We start from the raw sequence: 14,393 nt of genomic DNA on the forward strand, positions 1-14,393 counted from the left end.
TGTAATTTGGCTGTGTGTTACTCCTCACAGCCTGTAGTTTGCATGTTAATTTTTAGTGGCATACGAAACACTTATTTTTTTTGTTAGCTGGATGGCAAAGTCACTCCTCCAGATTCTGGGCTGTCTGTATGCAGGTGTCTGCTGTGCCTATATTTTTTGCTGAAACAAGTATCTGAATGCTTTTCTTTGTTTTAGGCTGTGCTAGTCCCTTTCTCTGTGTGGCAGGAGGATCAGCAGAAGATGCTGGTCTGAGATAAGCAGGAAGAAAGGAGCAGCTTATCAGACTCCTCTCCGTTCCTCTGCTCTTTCATCTTTCAGTAAAAAAATCTGTCAAAATCTTCATCAGAAAGGTCCATGGGCTACCACAATTTAGTAAATAAAATAGTGTAGGGATTGTTCCCTGACTCTTGAGACCAGCCAGAACAGCCTGGACACTGCTGTGCTGACAGTGCAGAGGATACAGGCAGCAGTGGTTGGGCCTCCTCATTTGGATATTTGCAAGTAGTCTGTGGCTCTGTCTTGCTCCTGGGCTGGGATTCATCTCAGCTGATCAGCCTAATGTAGCTGCCTGTGCTTCTGAAGTCATCAGTGGGGATGCTAAGGAATGTCTCATCTCAGTCTAGTGGGTGTATTGCAATGAGAGCCTGTCTCTCTCTGCATTGGCAAGAGATCTTATCCACAGGGGGATAAGATGAATCCATCTGGAAAGGTGGTGAGTGAAAACCATTGTGCCTGTTTTAGAGCTGGGAAGCTTTTGCTCTCCCAAAGAGTGCAGAGTGTTGACTGTACTGCAGGTGCATCTGTGGAGTAAGCAAGGGCCAGAAATTTGAGATCAGTCCCGAGAGGCTGTTTTATGTGGCAGACTGGTTCATCTCCTAAAGCTGCTCCTCCTTTTGAAGGCTTTCACTCCAGTAGGTGCCTGGTTTGAACTCTTTCAGTTTGATGTTTGTTAGAGGCATGTTTTTTGTTCCCATCGTCATGGCTTTCCCTTCTGTATTTCAGTATTTATCCTGCCAGAGGTTACTATGGAGCACTTAGATTTATTACCTTTTTCAATCTCATAAACATTTTCTTTAGTATGACTACATGTTTTGAAAGCTTGGGGAATTCACTGTATTTCACACTCTTATCTTCGATAGCTTCCCTGTCACCTCCTCCTCCTGCTCCTTTTTGTCTATGACCTCTGAAGCTCTGCTCCCTTTGGTTTCCATCCTGCTGTTTGGTGACTAAGCCCAGTCCCTTCTGGCTTTAATTACTCAGCTGCTCTTCTGCTCCCAGATGATGTTGCTGCCAGGAGCTTTGCCTGTGGCCTTGGTGTGCTTTGTGCTCTCGCTCTCGTGTCCTAGTGATAAAACACCGCCGTGGGGTTCTCTTGTTCACTGGAGATTTTTCCTTTTCCTCCCCCTCGGGAGTTTGCCTATAATGAGAAACAGGGATGGTGTCTCTGTCAAGAGTGAGACCAAGAGCCTGGCTGTGCTAGTGCCAAGGAGTGGCCTTCCTCTTCAGCTGACTCCCAAGCTCCTGTCCTGGCAGCTGTTGGAGCAGGACTCTGTAGGAGCAGTGAGTCTGTTCCTTTCCTGAGGCATTGACCAGCAAGACTCCTGCCAAGCCAGAGGAGGCCAAGGCAGCTTGGAAGTGGCTGAAGGGAGGAAGGGGCTCGACTGCAGCCAGCAAATATCCACACCTTGTGTGCAGTAGCTGCTGCTTCTGTCAGGTTTTTTTGAGTGGCTGAAACTTTGGGTAAGGTGGATCAAATGAAACTTTTGTGAATTTGGGAAGGGTTTTTGTAGATGAAGGAGAAAGGATAGGATGGACTGGAGACTTAAAGCCAAAATACTTACTTTTCCTAGTTTGTGTTTCCTGAAGGAGGCCTGGAACTCAAAGACAGAGTAAGGGGCTGATGTATTCTCTGTCTTTGGACTTCTACAGCCAAGGAGCTGTCTGAGCTGGTGGCTAGGCTTCCCTTGCTGTGTTGGATTCCTGTTACCAAATCTTTCTGACATTAACTTGTCAGATCCCTTTTTAAGCTATGCATGCTTCTGGCATCTCCGAGGTTACCTGTGGTGATGAGTTCCCCACTTGGGTTATGCAGTGTGTTGTGTTCATGTGAGAGCACTCTGCTCCAAGGTAAATGCTTTCTTGTGCAGGAATATGCCGAATTGCTTCCAAGTGTGACTTCACCGTAACTTTTTGTCCAGCATTAGTGAGATGGTAACATTTTAATCCTACCGATATATGGAAGATGCACGAGCAGGAGAGGTGATAAAGCCTCACATTGCTATGGAGATGGGGTTGATTTTTTTAGTTTGATTTCTAGGTGGCTCTGGGAGGAGACAAGTCTGCAGTGCTCTCCAGTGTCATTGAAGAGCTGGTGAGGTTCCGCTCGAAGGTGCGGCATTACGCGCTGGCTCTGCCGGGAACAGCAGATGCTGCGCCACTGGAGGGTGTGGCGGGAGCCGAGGAACCCACACAGGAGCAGAAGGAAAAGAGGAAGCAGTTAATGCGGGAGAGAAAGCCCCTCTTGGAGGCTTGTGACAGTCTGCGTGGAGACCTTGCTGCCTTTGGAATCCACATAAAGGTAGAAGACAGTGACCCTCTTTTTAGACTCAGTCGCTTTTTAAGACAACACATATTTTTGTCCTTCATTCCCTTTCAGCAGCTTGTGGCGTGGTGCCCTGCACCCTGTGTGACTGCAGTAGCAGGAGGTGGAAGTCAAGCCCTTGTCTGTCTATACTGCTGCCTTCTCTTCTGCTCCCCCTCGGCCTTGTGCTTCCATGCAAACCACTGAAAATCTCATAATAGTCAGAAATCCCTAAGTTGCCCAAGTTCAATCCAGAAGGAATGGTGTGAGTAATGTGTGCAGCTTTAAAAAATATTGCAAAGGAACTGGAAAGTAAACCGAGATGATGTGAGAAAATAGTGCCTTCTTTCTACCTACCCCACACTCTCCACCAAAAATAAGTCTTTATGAGAAAGCCGCTTTCATCTTCAGCGGCTTCATTCCCAAATTTTCCTGAGCCACAGGGACTTTGCCCAATTCCTGTACCACTCCTCTCTCTATCCTGCTTTCTACTTTTAGCCTACACTGAATGTCAGTGTTCTTTTCCATTATCTCAGTGGCATCTCTGGCTTGAGAGAAGACCCTCTGTGGCATTACTGCCTTCTCCTGGTTCCAAGGACCTGCATTACATCTTTAAAGTGCTGCTTCTTCCAGTTCCTCTTGGTCATTGCCCTTCTTGCCTCTGTTAAGCGAGGGTCAGTGTTCCTCCTTGACAGCAGAATAATCCTCCACATTCTTTCCCTCCATCCAGTTTATACTGTTCATTTTTCCTTTCCTTGGGAACTGATCCTGGCAAGTCTGGTTCCATAGTTTTACCGGTGGGAGGATGGAAAGCACAATGACATCAGGGAGTGAGGGCGCACATCTGCTCCAGCTGCCGAGCGCGAGGGCTGTCACTTGTCAGTGCCCTGTTAGAGTGGAGTGTGGGCAGCTCTCCCCTCTCTTGGAAGACAGTGAGTGTGCTGGCCAAAACCGGGGTGAGCGCCATGGCCTGGTGGTGCTGGTGGTGGTGAGCTGCAGCTGTGAAAGGAAGGGGAAGCTGGAACATCTGCTTCCTTTAACTTGTTCGTAAATCTCCACTACACTCACCTGTCAAGCAAGTTTGCAACCAAACTATGTGCTGAGACAAAGTCTTGGAGAAGCAGCCTGCCTCTTTTTCTACTGGAAAAATGCTGCAGCTCCACCTCTATCCTTTTGGAGATCTGTTTTGGTTTGTTTTTTATGGGGATTTACATTTGAAAACCCCACAAATTAGTCTGAGCCAGGATTCAAACCATTCCATTTATTTAAAAAAAATTTTAATAACCCAAAGCTCAGCATAATCTGCCCCAGACTAGATTGCTCCAGAAGACAAAGCACAAATGGGCTTAGAGCACACAGAGCAAGCATCTGAAGCTGAACTCCTGCTTTTTTTGCTGATACTGTGGAAGTATCCAAAGGTGTGAAGTTAGCTTACACCTTGCTTTTGCAGATCCCAGAGAACTGCAAGCTGAGCGATGCAGCTCTGCAATTCCTCACAAAGGCTCACCAAAGCACATGTGCAACAAGACACAACCTACACAAAGCAGGGCTCTCCCCACCCTCTTGCTCATCATGAGTCTGCCTGGCTGGGTCAGCTGATGCCAGAAATGCCTTGGTAAAACAGCACCTAACAGGGGTCCTGCTTGCCTAATAAGTGCTTGAGGAAGTTACGTGAATTTCTCATTTCTGCCCAGCCCCTCATTTCCACAAAACATTTGAGCCTCACACTGTGCATGCATTAATGCCAAAGGGCTGCCCTCTGTCACGTGAGGCTCAAGCAAGCCAGCAACTTCTGAAGTCCACGTGCAGGTGGAAAAGAAGCGGAACAGATGAAGCAGACAAGCCTCAACTCCATCCAGTGTGGACTGGGAACTCCCTGGTTTGAGGCAGGACAGGAAGGGGGTGGCTTGAACAGAAGTTTAACTTTCTTAAAAATCAGCTTTGTAGGAAGGGTGGTTTCTCCTTCAGGTTCTAGCTTGTGATTTCCCTACTCTGGTTTCTTCTGTCAGGTTGCTCATTGCAAAAGATGTTGGCTGAAGTTTACGTATCTTGCAACAGACTGATGAAAAAATATCCATGTGTATTTTCTTGTCATTGTGGCATACTTGGAAGCTATGCTTCCAAGTGAGATGTAGTAATTGGTTATTTAGGCATCAAAAAATTTTCATGTAAGAAAGATTCAACAATTCCAGCTGTTCTTATGAGTCAGTGCTCATGGAACTTTGTCGTGTGTCAATGTTCAGATTTACTTTTATTTTCAACCATTGCAATCAAACAGCTGGTTCTAAATAGAATGTTCAGTTTAGCTGTAATATTGCCTTTCAAAAATATGACAGTATCACATTACAGATACTAAAATCAACAGGCTTCTGTCCTGAGTTCAGATCAAACATGTTCAGCAGTATATTTATATGTATTGAGATTTTTTTCAGGAACATGAGCCATTGAGACTTGAAAATACAATTGCATGAGTTGAGTGAAGCTACTCATGTGAGAGGCTGCACCCCCCTGCAGCATTCCATACTGAAGAGGTGACATTTCTACTCTCTATTTCTGCCCTCTGAGCTAGGAAAAAATGTCTAGTTTTGTTTTACAACTCTAAGCATTATTACTAGCAGTGGCATTCCTGTGAGATTTTATTGCTACTTCTTTTGCTCAATTGGATGAATAGCTTTGCTGAGTGAATCTTGGTTAAAAAACCTGTGATCCAGTTAGGCAGGACTGACCTGCTTACTTTCTCTCACAGGACAGAGCTGCTGTTTCAACCTGGGAAATTGTGGAAGGAGGGCAAACAGAGAAGCAGACTGAGAAAAAAATCTGATCCTTCATCCTTGGACTTGTTTTTTATTTCAGCTACTTCAGCAACTGTTGTAAATACTAATTCTTTCAAAATAAAATCTGTTGAACAGAATGGCTAAAAATGATAGCATGTAATTTGAGCAAAACTGTTGGCACTAGTACTTGGTAAATAAATACAGGCCTTGCAGCACAGGTGGTGGAAACATCCCGAATTCAAGGCAGCAGAGGAGCAGCTGCACTGATTTAACACCATGAGGCATCGGTCTGTTCTACTGCAGGGACTGCCCCAGCCCAAAAGCTCTGTCATCTGCCTTACCCCGTGTTGCTGACCTGACACAGAGTTTAAACATAGTGAAGGCAGAGGCAAGAACTTAGGCCTCTGTTTAAGGTGAAAACAGTTTTGTCTGTTGGGCTGACAATTCTGTTCCTCTCAGACATAGGAATGGGGGATACTTTTAACCTTGAAGTATTTCCTTATTGCAGTGCTGCTGCTTTGATCCTGTGAAACCTTTAATGTAATATGATGGTATCCAGTTACCTTAAGGCTTGTTTTCTTTTGTTTGCTTTTGCACAGAATACAAGGAGATTTCTCTAGCACTGGGAGTGTAGCATGCTCAGGATCTCTCCAGAATTGGGAAGATAAAATTAGGAGGTATATATATAAAATATGTTTAGCTTTAACCTGTTTGGTTACTTTTTTGCTGGCCATGGCTGCTATGGCTGTGGGCAGAGCCTCTCTTACACCTGAGGTGACCTGTGTTCTAGCACCTGTGTTGATACAGGTACTTGCCTGGTACCTGCACTTCCTTTAAATCAATTTAGAAGAAACTTAAGGACCAAGAACAAGGGTTCATCTACAAGGCATTTGTGTTTTCTTTTATACTGTTGAGAACAAAATGTTTAGCTCTTTTTCTGCTCCCTTTCTCCATTACCTATACTTCCAGAGAAGAGCAGGGTGTCTCTTCATTCAGCACTGGGGCACAGGTGCTCATTTGACACAGGTGGTATTGTACATTTACTCGTGGCAGTGTTGTTCTAGCAAAACAGAGTGAATGGTGAGCAGCAGCTCAGCTGCTGTGTGAAATGGGATCAGCACACACCAAAGTCCAGTTATTTTGCTATTACTTTTATTTCCTACCAAAAGAAACTGCTACATTTCCAGAATGTTTAAAAATTGTAACAATCTGTATACATTAGTGAATAACAGTTACAACTTCTGTGTAGCTTTAAAACCAACGGGGCAAGTTGAAATCTGCACTGAGCTCTGTTAATTGATTGACTTCGCCTACACATCATTTAGATTATAATACCACTGATGTTCTAATTACAAGAAAAAAAATCACTTATTTTAAAGGCAGTAGCTGTTTTAAAATCAGTTTTAATTTTCTGATTTCATTTAAAAGTAGTTAGGTTTCTCAAATACATTTAAGGGGGGAAAATAATAGCTTACATTTCCCCAAAGATGCAGACAGTTTACAAAACTGTTTAAATTAAACAGCAAAACCTCATTTCTTAAGAGTAGTTTGCGAACCCTCATAGAGCAACACAAGCAAACACTTAAAAACCTATTTTAAAAATAGGTAACGGGTTTAAAAAGAAAAATGCATCAGGGTGAGGTAGTAGTCAGAGTGCATCCATAAATACCAACTCTAAGGGCTGAAGGGAAAGAAGAGTAGGCTTTCTGATTCCAGTGCTTTCTGCAGGTAGCTATTGGAAGGAATGAGAACAGTCTGACTGGTCTGTGAGACACCACATTCCAGCTGAGAGCACCACAGGGGTGGCTGTGCTAAGCAGGTGACATCTACTGCAGTGACCGGATGTGTTACGTGCTTGTTCTGGTGCTTCAATGAGCAGCAACACCTGGAGCTGGATTGGAGGGTCAAGGGCAGCACCCATTTAAATTTACTTTGCATGAACTTGCCTCCCCCTCCAATCAGGTTCAATCTCTACAAGCTTTGACTAAATCTCCAAAAATATAAGGAATGGTCCTGTGCAAAATCCCATGGAAATTCTGCTTTACACCTAATGCTTGCCTGCTCTGCCAGTGCACCAGATCAGTGTGGCTCTGACAGCGTCTGTCTCCCCTGCAAAGATCAAGTAAAAGCCTCTATGCTTTCTGCTCTAAAAACTGCTTTTTGCCGTACTAAGGACTGCACCTGAAGCTCAAACACTGACCACCCTGTTTCTGTTCCCTTCACTTGCAGCGCATGCTGCCTGCACTCTGCTGTGGAGGTACAGGTACGAGCCTTTTGTTCCTTCAGCTTGTATTCCTGCTGGCTCATCGCTGTCCACCTGCACATCTGTGTGCTGGGCTGCTCTGAGCTCTAGCCCAGCAGGCAACTGGAGTTTTAGAAGCACTTCACTCTAACATGATCACTGAGAGCTGAACCAGTTCTGCTGGGTTTCTTGCCCTACCTAGTACATCTCCAAATGACAATTTCACAAGTTCATTGTATTGAGTCAAGACTAGAAAAAGAATCAGAAACTTGTTTCTTTTGCAGGTAATGCTAGTTATTGTTTAATGAATTTTACTGCCAAGATACCTATAGCGTATCTTTATTCTGCCAAGGGGGAACCTTTTAAATAAAAATAACAAGACATTGCAGGAAGGGATGTCTTGCCTAAATGAATGCTGCCTCTAGGACTGGGAATAGGAAAAGGCAACTAATTACATTCAAAATCTACAGCAACTCTCATGCATTCCCTTTCCAAAGAGGCTTACTTTTTGCTTCTTACTCTAATAGCATGGCAAAAAATGAAGTTCAATAGCTAATTCTAGACAGAGGGTCTAAGAATGACAAGTGATAACCTTGGTGAAATCCAAGAAATTCAGTTGAGCTGGTGGAAGAATTTTATCTAAATATCAAGTGCATTTTTTTGCTGTTCACAATTTAGTTATTGCTCAATAACTATCAAAAAGAACAGAGGAATACTTTCAGTTTAGTTTTATTATATTATAACAGATCTGCAACTACAGCTTATTTCAGCTGAAACATTTTTGTATTCCAAACTCTTAAAAAATATCTACATTAATAATATTTTTCTATTCTTAAAAATAAAAAAATCTACCTAACATACCAATGCTGCTACAGCACTTGAAAGGGTGCATTATGTAAATTCTACGGTACATGTAATTACTCTTGCAGTCATTATTCTTTTCTTCTTTGCTGCTTTGGCTTCAGGTTTCAAAAAGTTTGTTAAAAGCTGTTCCAATTTCTGAAACCATGTCAGAGGCTGTCATTGAACGTCCGAATTTCTGAAAGGCTTGGTGGTTAGACTGTCTCGTGAGAGAGCAAGCTCCAAATGCAGCCACTAGAAATGGATTTTGACTGAAAAGAAAAAAACAAAAAACAACATTATAAAGAGAATCCAAACACTTCTGTGCAATCTGTAAGGTGCTGGACATTGTTCTCAGACTCTTGCACTGCAGAGCCTTTGTCTGAATTTTTTAAATCAAATACTTCCCTACCCATGGCATAGCATATGACTGAGTGAGAAACACCACCAGGGCCAAAGCACCCAAAAGGCTTAAAAAGTAGGGAAAGTGTTCCATGTCTAGTTTTACTGATGTGAAGCTTCATGCTTTCTTTCAGAGGAAGACAGAAGGTTCACCTGACAGCCTTTCAAACTCCTCTCCTCTCCATTCTCTGGGTGCTCCAGGGCCTTCCATTAGATCAGCTTAAAAGGGTACAGTGGCAAGTGAACACCACAACACAAGCGAAAGCACTGCTGTAATGCCTCCTACACACTTAGGAACTGCCCAAGAGTGTGTACCCAGACCCAGATCTGCAATGCTGAACCTCCCCTAGAGAAGCCAGCACAGTCCAGAGCCATCTCTACCAGAGCATCTTTTCATAGGCTGGGCCATGGGAGTCACTTCTGCTGCCTTAAAACAAAACAACTGCAGAATACTTCAGCAGCCAGTGCTGCACTTAGGTCTGGCAGATCAAAAACTCACAAAACTCAGCCTCAGCAGAGCACTGCTGCCTGGAACGCACTGAAGACCTCCTGACTCCTCTGCCAAGTGAGAGTTTTGTGAAGGATCCCCATGTAATACACAGACAAAGCAGGACATGACTTTACAATTAGGTGTTACCTGAGTAAAATTTCCATGTAGTTATCAAGGTGCAGGAGTATGTAAGCCACCTTGAGAGTTAATCCTGCATGCCCAAATACTGCTCTGAAACAAGAGCTGTGTACAGCCTCCTGGGATCAAGGCAGCTAAAGCACTATACTCCAAGCACATCAGCATCCCCTCTACTCCAGTGAGGAACCCTACCTACTGTATCACTACTGTACCACACTACTGTACCTACAGCACCGCTGAAAGCCAGCACAATCTCAGTGTTTGAAAACTCTCTGTGCAGACTCATTTTGAAATGCCAGAGCCAGGCACAAGCTGGAAGGGCTGGCTGGACTGCCTGCAGTGCAGTCTCCAAGAGGATGCCCTGACTCACTGAACCCAAAAGGCTCCTCCTTTCCTGCAACATATGAGGTAGGCAGGATTGGTACAGTAGGTGTCTGTGAAGGGTCACCTTAACACCACTGCAGGAGAGACAATGCATTGCTGATGCCAATTATACTTTTCCTTCATCTATAAAATAAAGGAGTTTCTGAGCAAGCTGTTTAGAAAAGCCACAGGAGCTCAAGTCAGGAGAGCCTGGAAAACACATGCTGTTTGCGAATCTCTCCAGCAATTTAATACTGCTGTGCTGTACCCCATGCCAAAATGAAGTCACTCTTTTAACGACTTAAACCAGAATTCCTCCTTTAGTGGCAGCTGCAAATTCAGATACCTCGAATGACAAAGGAAACCAAGATTGTGTATGTTAGATTTCAGAAATTTGAAGCCTGAGGCACCTTGTACAGTGCCCTTGTGGTAATACAAACACAGACTGGATAACTCCCAGGGACATCTGATACTGTGCACCTGCATAGAGCATCCGAAAGACTACAGGTCTCCACTCCTCAAGCTTCCACAGCTCCTTACTGAGAAGAGGGACTGTAACTCCCTGACTGTTTACGTTCCTTTCAATTTTATTTGAAGCTGCTGCTTTCACAGAAAGGCTCCGTGACTATCTGGAGCAGCTAGTTCAGCAGGAGCTGACGTAATTGAACTAAAAAGCCAAAAGCCATCTGTGTGGCTGCTTAACATACAACCAAAGTGGACTGCCATTTGGCCTTAATATAATGATTCTCTTTGAAACTGTATTTTATTTGCGAGTTTCAACACACCTGCCCCACTGGATTACTTAAGCCACAATGCAGGAGGATTGACCAAAATAGAAAAAAAAAAAGGCCAAACAACATGTGTTTTGAATTACAGAGATGTTATTGCCAATGACTACCACTTATTTATCCTGTCTACTTTCTACATTGCCTACATTCAATTGTTTTGAAAACATGTACCTCATACATAGATGTCCTTATGAACTGATCCAGAGGATCTTCTGCCCCAGGCTTGGGAGATGTGAACTACTGCAGGCCTTGTCTTACTGAAATTATTATTGTTGTGTAGACTGCTCTGTAACACCCTAATACTTTTTTTAAAGTACTGTACAGATACCTTCTTACCAAAACCTCCAATTTCATTTGGAAATTTATATAATAGCAGGTCTATGACACTTGCCATAGGTGAACACAGACTCACAGCAATTAAGTTAATAATTAATATTCATACCCATTAGTTTTCTCAGCTCCGGCAACAAATGCCCAGTGTGCCAAGACTCCAAGAGAACCAGAAAGGAGGTCCCCCTGTCCACCACATCTCCGGCTGCTTCCTTCGTGACTGCACACAAGTACTGTGAACAGAAAGCAAAACCAGTCATGTGCTTTTATCCCTCTGCTTACTATGACAGCATTCAGCTGCAAGGGTTACCCTCTGCGGCACGCAGCAGCTAACAGGTGAGAGGCTTAACACAGGCAGCAGAATATGCTGAAATACCCTTAAAGAAAAAGAAGCATAACATTTTAAAAAATACTTTTCTCATTACCTTTTAGTCCTTTGCACGTAACATTGCATAATGTGCACACTTTTTCCACTTCACTCAGCCTGCACAGGTGACTTTAGTTATTCATGTGGCATCATGAGGCATCACCCTAAAGGTGATGGTGACCAGGTCCTTCCACAAAGCCATTGCACAAACATAACTCTTCGGTGTCTCTGACCTTCAGAATTTGCCAACGTAAACAAACGTGTTTACAAAAAGCAAATGCAAAATAGAACTAAAATCTCAAATGTTCTACCATATCTATAATGAAAATATCTTATTGAAACAGCCTTTTCGTTAGGCTTCCTAAAATGTACATGCAAGACAGATTTATTTTTTCTGCTAATCGACAGTGTCCTCACCATCCGTGTATGTTTCTGTCAGCAGTGTCACTGTGGACAGGCTGTGTCAGGCTATCAGATGTTACATTTCTATTTTAAATATACAAAGGACCTTGGTCAAACCGATCTCTTTGTGCAGCTTTAACTATGAGGAACACACAAATGGTTTCACTACATTTAACTCCTTTGTTCTCCACTCTCAGCAAGCCCAAGCAGGATGCCTGGAGGACATATAAGGTACATAAAAAGAAAACAGCATCAGTTCTGTTACTCTTCTCCAAACTCTTGTGAGTATGTACCTACCCTTAGCTTTTTTTCTTGCTTGGCTCTGAAAAAAAAACCCAGGAGAAATTAATTTTCCTCTCCTAGGGCAATGGAAGAGCTGGTGGAATCATGACTGGCCAAGTGTGAACCTTAGCATATCCAGTCAGCTACTGCAGGATTCAGGACTGCACACACAATCAGTTGTGTGCTGCTGAGCATGCCAAATATATAAGCAAAGGACAAAGCAAGACCAGGCATTGCTTGGACAACAGCTCTTACCTCAAGCCTGGGCTCAGTTTCTCCAAAGAGTATAATAAACACAGCAGCCCAGGTGTTTTAGAGGGAGTACTGCCCATATTTTTAACATTTGAAAAAATGTTTCTTTTTCAAACTAATGGAAAAAATTTGCACCGAACTGAAGGACTTGCAGATACATCTTCCTAACTCACAAGTGGTAAAAAACTACATAATACCAATAAACCCCTTCCAGTTTGTTACATGCAACAGCAAAGAACTGTACTTCACTTCCATCTCCTAGTGATCCTTCTTGCACTCACTGTGGGGCTCATGAGGCCAGGCAGTTGTGCATGTTTGCTGCCACTGAGAGGGCAAAGATTCATTAGTCACCACAAGCACAGCACACACTACTGCAGCCTTGCCAGCAGTTCATTTTCCCAATCACTCTTCTCCCCTTCCCCCTCCCCCTCTCAAATTAAGATTCAGTATGTGTTTCTCAGTGAGCAGTAGCTAATGTCAAATTTCACAAGTGTAATGCCCTTCTGAGTTAGCTATCTGAAGAAGGTATGCCCTTTTAGGTAGAGTGATTTATTTTTATTTTTATTTTAAATACAGTGCTTTGGAGAAATTACCTCTAATTCTACTACTTTGAAGATGCTATCTCACAGGATTTTCACTTTGAGGGCTTGAACTCCTGGCAGGAGGCAGGATGAAATCCTCTGTTCAAAAGCTTTGGGGCCTTCTGACTGACAGCTGAGCACAAGCCCCTGCTTATTAGCTGTATGTCACCATCTGCCACTATTCTGTAGCCCCACAACCTTCCAGTCATTTTTGAGCTGTACAGGAAAGCAAGATCTCAAACTAGGCCAATTATAATACTCTGCTAAAAAAAAAAAAAAAAGAAAAAAAGAAAAAAAAAAGTGGTCTTTTGTTTGTGGTTTTAAAAAGTAAGTCTCAAATATGTACAGACTACCTCACAGGCAGTGACAAAAGCAGACCTTTGTACTCTGCACACAGATGCTGGAAAACAAATCCTTGGAATACCTTCAAAGAAGCAGAACTAGAGGAAATTCACTTGAATGAGGAGGGAGATATAATACAATTCTTGTGCAGAGGCTCGGCTGATCAAAGAACATCTCAAAATAAAAGGATGATGAACATGATGACAGGCAATGGGAAAAGAATTTAAAAACACTTCTGAATTACAGCTATTATTAAGAGCTTTTAAAATACAAGAAGGAATCCCACAGTGGCATCAAGACAACTGTTGAATCAACATAGGATACTTTTCTCACCCTTCTCCTAGAACAGCTAAACAAAACTGCTGTCTTCACACTCCCCCACTGCATGTCTGAGCCCTGCTGTGAAGGCAGCTCCAGCAGCTCTTGTAGGACCATGGAGGTGATGTCTTTACATTGAACTGAGCAGCCACAACCAGTGGCAGTGTCACAGGACCTCAATTAGCTGGACATGGCTGAATAGCTATGATGCCAAGAAGGTGGGCAGCTCTATTCCCTGGACACATGCACAACGCTCTGTTTACGTGAGGATGAAGCTGGTTTTGATGTGCTGTTCAGTGAGGCTGTAGCATGTTCAACTAGGGAAGGGCATGTACATCAGCAAACATAGAAAATATGGTTCTTGGAAGAGTTGAGGAGTTCAAGATGACTGAAGGTGGGACAAGAAGGAAACTACAAAGACCGAAATTACCAGAGTGTGTCGATTTTGAAAAGGCAGCAGCCAGGGCCACTTAAGGTCAATTAGTTTGACACCAGTGGGAATCAAAACAATGGAGATGTTCAGTTATAATCCCACAGACAGAAACACACAATTAATGCTGGTCAAACTGGCTGTTACAGCAGGATGTCCAGTTCTGTCTTCTAAGAGGTCTGAGCAGCCAAATCTGATGTCATTATTTCTCAGGGTAATGAAACAAAGAAAACCCACCTCAGTATAAGTAGCAGACAGTTTTCTAATGAAAACTGATTTATATCAAGTAGCTCTCAGGGAAAAAAAATAGCCAACTCCCTAGCACTTATCCATGCAGCACACATACTCTATCAGAAAAAAAGGCTAGATGAAATAAAAATGTCATCACTGAAGAAATGCCTGCAAGGAGATCTGCTAGAGTCAGAACAGCCAGAGTCCTATTCAACAGTTTCAACACAGTCTCAGCAAGTA

General features: G+C 43.3%; 2 protein-coding genes across 10 annotated transcripts in view; one reads left to right on the top strand and one right to left on the bottom strand.

Annotated features, from left to right (window-relative positions):
• Positions 1 to 5,492, top strand: part of CARS2 (cysteinyl-tRNA synthetase 2, mitochondrial) — a 35,037-nt gene extending 29,545 nt beyond the window's left edge. For all 3 annotated transcript variants that reach the window (XM_031503888.2, XM_021545564.2, XM_021545566.2), the window contains 2 exons: positions 2,318 to 2,578; positions 5,328 to 5,492. In XM_031503888.2, coding sequence (XP_031359748.2) covers positions 2,318 to 2,578; positions 5,328 to 5,402 — 336 coding nt within the window. In that variant the 3' untranslated portion in view covers positions 5,403 to 5,492. The remainder of the gene's footprint in view (positions 1 to 2,317; positions 2,579 to 5,327) is intronic.
• Positions 5,493 to 6,485: 993 nt separating this feature from the next.
• The window catches only part of NAXD (NAD(P)HX dehydratase), a 51,179-nt gene continuing 43,271 nt past the window's right edge, over positions 6,486 to 14,393 (bottom strand). For all 7 annotated transcript variants that reach the window (XM_021545608.2, XM_021545606.2, XM_077781582.1 and 4 more), the window contains 2 exons: positions 11,061 to 11,181; positions 6,486 to 8,709 (listed from right to left, as the gene is read on the bottom strand). In XM_021545608.2, coding sequence (XP_021401283.1) covers positions 8,559 to 8,709; positions 11,061 to 11,181 — 272 coding nt within the window. In that variant the 3' untranslated portion in view covers positions 6,486 to 8,558. The remainder of the gene's footprint in view (positions 8,710 to 11,060; positions 11,182 to 14,393) is intronic.

Source organism: Lonchura striata, chromosome 2, assembly GCF_046129695.1.
Source record: "Lonchura striata isolate bLonStr1 chromosome 2, bLonStr1.mat, whole genome shotgun sequence".
In the NCBI taxonomy this organism is placed as follows: domain Eukaryota; kingdom Metazoa; phylum Chordata; class Aves; order Passeriformes; family Estrildidae; genus Lonchura; species Lonchura striata.